The sequence below is a fragment of the Lissotriton vulgaris genome, chromosome 5 (genome assembly GCF_964263255.1).
Source record: "Lissotriton vulgaris chromosome 5, aLisVul1.2, whole genome shotgun sequence".
Lineage (NCBI taxonomy): Eukaryota > Metazoa > Chordata > Amphibia > Caudata > Salamandridae > Lissotriton > Lissotriton vulgaris.
In genome coordinates this window covers 1,082,451,529-1,082,457,494 of record NC_141693.1, presented here as the reverse complement: position 1 = coordinate 1,082,457,494, position 5,966 = coordinate 1,082,451,529, and the positions used below count along the sequence as shown (strand labels likewise).

Here is a 5,966-nt window from a genome sequence, read left to right as displayed (position 1 = left end):
TGCTTTTGCCTAACAATTTAACCGAACCAAGTCCTCAGCCCAAAAGAACCCAGTGGACAACACATCATCCTTCCTGAAACAAACCATCACATACTTGGTCTCAGAAACATGATTCTGTGATACATTACCTGCAATTTGTACCAATGTACTTTCCTTGCACTAAAAGATGGTTCTTAAACTAAGATAAAATCAGAGGTAGACTTGGTCTACGTTGCCAAAATACATTTGCTCATAGTTACCTATCTCACACATCTTACATTTAATTCAAGTGAATAGTTGCTCGCTCGGTAACTAACCTTGTGGCTCATTCAGCTTTGTAGTGATCTGCTGCCCCCACGATATAACCCATTAGTCATGGATACATTCCTTGATTTGGCAATCTAACTGCAATACATTGTCAAGAAAATTGTGATCATGGACAGATTTAACCATTGGCACATTTTAAGCCGGCAACAGATCTCCTCAAAAGCATGGAGACTATGTTGTTCTTCCAGACATTAAGCAGCCAAGTACAAGTGGCCTGGTTTGGGAAAGAATCTATTGTTTTAGCACAGCATACGTACCTAGGCATATTCACCCAAACACAGATTACATTGGAAACATCTTTAATTTCCATTTAAACTATGCTTCAGCACACTATCACATATCATAGCCAGGCATTGTAGAAGTGCAATTTGAGAAGTTGGCCGCTGCTCATATATTGAAACCTAAGGTGGAAATCAAAGTTGATAACAAATGGCTCAATGAGGAACTATTGGAGCTAAAATAATGTAGCTGCATTCTGGAGCACACATAGTATAAGTCAATAACATTAGAGAATAATGTTCAATGAATGAAACCAATAAGTCACTCCTACAAAGCAATCAAAATAATCAGAAAGTCCTATCTCAGAAACACTACAACAATGCCTCCAACCTGATAAGGGAGGTGTTCCACATTTCCTAAAAACAATTGTGTTCATATGCCGCAAAGAATAGTACAGTCCTTAATAGTCAAGGGGGAACTGTTACAATATTTTCACCCAATGCAGTGCAGAACCCAACAATATGGTACAAATGACAATGCTTGTCTGGAGACTTATTTAGAAAATCAATAATGAATTTGGTGCATGTATCACTCATCCATAAGTGTAATAATGTTAACATGCAAACTAGCCTGGCCAAAACCTGTATATTTGATACATATATTTTAATAGGATTGTTAAATATTTGTTCGGTGACAATTGAGTGCTCAAGGAAATGTGTCCACACAGGTCAGCAAACATGATGGAGTGACATGCACACAGGTAAAATGAATGTAACCCCGGACAGAGCTGGCATAGAGCCACTACGCAGAGTTCCACTGACTTGGAAAAAAACTCTATGGAACTCTGCTCCGCTCCCCTTCACCCTCCCTAATTTAATTAAAATTTTAAAAAGGCACTTAACTGCTGTGGCTGCCTCCTCCTCGCCATGGTGTCTCTCTCCTTCCTCGCTCTCCTCTATGAAAACCCCTACATTGTATGTCTTGTGCGTACGCATGTGTGCGCAAGATTCTCCAAGCGTAGTCTAATGAGAATCACAATTTCATTAAAGACGCGGAGGCTAAATCAGAAGCCAGCTCGAGGTAAACAAATATTTAACAGTACAAACATACAATATTCAATCTAATCTCACTCTCATAAAATGAATGAAACATGTACTTATCTCATCAGGAGCAGCACTTAAAAGATGAGGAATGTTCAGAGGAAGGATTATTTATGGACTTCAGTGTTCCGGTTCTAGTGATTTGATTGTTGGGTGTTCTTTAAAGGTGAAGCAGGAGTGACATTAAAAGTTATTATGCATAATGGTAGCCTCCAGTCTTTTAATGAAATTCATCAACTGGAATGATCATTGAGTCTAACTGTTGATTTGCCTATGATGTTTAAACCTCTCATATGAACTAAATAACATCACCAGGATTAGCGATCAATTATGAGCATTCATGGTAGTGGGCCGGCCAGTATCGAAACACATTTACTTGTAAGAGTGTCATATGTCATGAGACGAGGAAAATCTCAATGTTCAATGCAAGGGACTTGTTACTTGGAGCCCGATGTAGGTAATCCCAGATTACCGATTCTTAAATACCGAATTATACCGATTCGGTATTTAAGAACTGGCAATCGGGATGTAGGTAATTTTACCTAATTAATTACCGAATCGGTATGATTCGGTAATTAATGTATCGGTATTTACCGATTCTTTAAATGCCATTGATTCCTATGGGCCTTGAGGCCCACAGGAATCAATGTCAATTACCGAATTGGTAAATACCGATTCGGTAAAATTATCAAATTTGCAAGGGGGACAGGGTGTCATTTTGACACCCTGTTGCACCCCTGATTCTGGCTTGTGTGCCATGTGGCACACATACATGCCCTTAGGGCATGTATGTGTGCCACATGGCACAGGTGTACATGCACAGATGTGCATGTACACAGGAATTTGTTATTTACCATGACCATGACCGCACCCCTCCTCCCAGCGCCTTGAGACCCTTCCGGGTGAGTAGCGTGCTTTACAAATGCCCATGATTGATTGATGATTGATAGTATGTCATGGTAAATAACGAATTCTTAAGGGCCGGTGGCACTGTTTTCAGTGCCACCTACATCACAAATTTGAGATTCGGTAAATTTACTGATTCGTTAATTTACAGAAGCTGTAAATTTTCCGATTCTGTAAATATACCGAATCGGTAAATTTAAGGCCCCCTACATCTCAATCACCAAATACCGGTTGGTAACTGCCAAAATAGGCCGTTACCGACCGGTATTTGGTGACCTACATCTGGCCCTTGGTCTTGAGAGTAGTATTGAATATCAGTTCCATATGCTAGGGATCAGTAGCCACTTTCATCACCTATGCATTGTCAATACCATAGAGTAGGCACTTGGAGATGTGGACCTTCAGTAGAATAAAGTTATTAGTGGTAAAGCCATCAGTGAATCCAAGTGGGATAAATGTGTGGTGCAATGATAGAATTGGTTCATCCCCAACTATGGGGGTGAGGATGTAGCCTTACGGCTAGAGCGACAACCTTGGATGTGGGGAACCGGGTTTGAGTCTCGGCAACAATGCTACACATCATTTTGATTCTGGGCAAATCACATTGGGCCCGATGTAGGTAAACGCGATTTTCCGATTTCAAAATACCGAGGCGGGCCGAATCGGTATTCTGAAATCGGAAAACGATATGTAGGAAAAAAATACCGAATGAAAACCGAATCGGTCGGCATCGGTAATGAGAATCGGTACGTTCCGATTCAGCTCGTTCCGAATCGGAAATTACCGATTTGGCCAACAACGAATCGGAAAACACCGAATCGGCTCTCATCGAATCGGATAGTTCCGAATCGGCGAATACCGATTCGGTAAAAGCCGATTCGGTAAAAACCGAATCGGCAATCATAGACCCATGGCGAAAAAGCCCATAGGAATGCATTGCATGAACCGATTCGGCTTTTACCGATTCGGATAATACCGAATCGGATTTTACCGATTCGGCTAATACCGAATCGGTAAAAGCCGATTCGGCAATAGGCGATTCAGCCAATGAGGTGGCTCCCCCTCCCCCACCCAAACAGGGAGTGGCAACCCTGGCAGGTGCAGACAATTAAGAAGTTTCTAGAAGTTACTGGAAAGCCTGCCTGAGCCCAACACACAGTTAGCAGCAGTGGGAGAAGGAGGTTGCAGACTGAACAACAGCAGAATGGCAGATCAGGCAGGAAGCCAGAAGTCCTCCCAAAAGAGGAAGCCCAAATTCACCACCACAGAACTGCAGGTGCTGGTTGAGGAGGTGGTGAGGGTGCACCGCCAGCTCTTTGGCAGGCTGTCCCTCAACGTGCCAGACAGCACGAAGAGGAGATTGTGGACCGACATCGCACAGAAGGTCAATGCTGCTGGAGTCACCCCCAGGTCCATTGAGGAACTAAAGAAAAGGTTCTACGACCTCCGCAGCCTCACGAAGAGGAAGCTGGCCGAAATCCAGAGGCAGGCTGGACACACCGGAGGAGGCCAGAACCCGGCGCCACCCCTCACCGAGCTGGAGGAAATTGTCTCCAGCACCATCGAGAGGGCGAGCATCGTAGGGATCGGGACCCTGGACAGCACTGCGATGGCCACAGCTACAGGTAAGAAGCATGCGCATCATGACACACCCTACCAGACACCTCCCCATTAGACACAATGCATAGGCAAACACCAGCACTGTACTGCCACCAACATACAAGAGACAAGCATCATGGTACATGTAGTCAGCAGAAGTTAGCCAGATATGTCAGTGCAGAATCACAAGACAGGAAACAGTGTGACACGGTGTAAGGAGATGCAAGGACATGTGGAATGCCATAATTGTACTGCCTGTAATACATCGGCACTCAGTTTACAAATGCTTCTTTGTACCTAGGGGCACCATCAGGCAGCACCACTGTGGCAGCAGAGGGAGCCTCGACATCTACTACTGCAGTGGCAGGGCCCAGCACCAGCCAGCCTGGCCAGGAGGAGGAGGATGAGGATGAGGAAGGAGACACCACAGGGCTTGGAATGGAGGGAGTCCTGGTGATTGATTTCCAGGCAGTGCACTCCCCAGTACTGCCCAGCTCACCCCCCTTGCAATTTTCACCATGCAACTCCCCAACAAGGCAGACCATTCCGCCGACAACAGCTCCTGCCACAACCGTGGCCTTGCCACCCGTCCTACCTGTCCTGGGAGCAGGGGCACCGGGACCGGCCAGCACCACACCACCACCAGTGGCACCCCAGCCCACTCAGCAGGCCGGAGGCAGCAGTGCCAGACGCCGTGCCACCACCACCACCACCACCACTGCTGCACCAGCACGGGAGGGCAGTGTGTTCCTGGGCCTGGAGGGCCAGATGGTCAAAATCCAGCGCCAACAGGCCAGATCCACCATGGCCTGCCAACGCCAGCTCCTGCAGCACAACCTGCAGATGGGGGAGTTGGTGAAGGGGTTCCAGGCTGTTGTGGACAGCAACAAGGAGGTGGCAGCAGGGTTGGGCAGGCTGACCACTGCCATCACCCACTCCTCTGCCAGGCAGGAGGAGCATGAGGTTGCGCGCAGGAGGGATGCCCGGGTGCTCAACCGGGCCATGGCCCGCCTTGCATCGGCGACCGCCCAGCTGTGCATCCGAAGCGCAAATCAGGAGTCGGTGCAGAGTCAGCAAACGGCTGAGCTGACCAGGGGGATGGCCAGAATCACCACGGCCATGGAGGCCATGTTAATTTCAAACGCCGCCTCCAATCCTGCCCTGGACCTGGGTGATGCTGGAGACAGCAGCAGCCGCAGCAGCCCGGCCAGCGCTGCATCAGAGCCAAGGAGGAGCACCAGGCGATCCGCTGATGCTGCAGGCCATTCGGAGGGGGCCGGGGGACACCCCAGTGGGTCTGGAAAGCGGGCCAAAAAATAGGCTGGCAAGGGGGGATGATCATACCAGGACCCTGGACTTTATTTGTTTTGACAGACTCCATTTTTTAATGCACTTCAGTGATGTAACTGTGGTGCATCACTATTAAAAATTTTATTTTCCAAGCAACATTTAGCTGTCTTTGCATCTGTACTCAGTCAGAAATAGTTCTCAGTGATCTCCTCACGTCTGTATCTGCCATCACATGGCGTACACACCCCAGCTGGCTGTGTCAGTGGCACAGCTTCGTCGTCGTCATAGTCCTCGTAGTCAGACAACTCCACCTCAGTGCCCTTCTTGACCGCAAGGTTGTGTAACATTGCACATACAGCTATGATCTTGCAGCAGGTGATGGGGGTATACTGCCTTGCACCTCCACTCTTGTGCAGGCATCTGAATCTACTTTTCCAGATGCCAAAGGTCCGTTCCACAACATTCCTGGTGCGTATGTGGGCCCGGTTATACCTCCTTTGGCTGGGTGTGGAGGGGTTGAGGTAGGGGGTGAGTATGAATGAGCGG

General features: G+C 47.5%; 1 protein-coding gene across 1 annotated transcript; it reads left to right on the top strand.

Moving 5' to 3' along the window:
• Positions 1 to 3,648: 3,648 nt before the first annotated feature.
• Positions 3,649 to 5,655, top strand: LOC147712035 (uncharacterized). Its single transcript, XM_086920281.1, has 2 exons — positions 3,649 to 4,156; positions 4,432 to 5,655. Exons 1-2 carry the CDS (start codon positions 3,736 to 3,738, stop codon positions 5,448 to 5,450), a joined length of 1,440 nt encoding a protein of 479 aa, XP_086776407.1. The 5' UTR covers positions 3,649 to 3,735; the 3' UTR covers positions 5,451 to 5,655.
• The last annotated feature ends 311 nt before the right edge of the window (positions 5,656 to 5,966 follow it).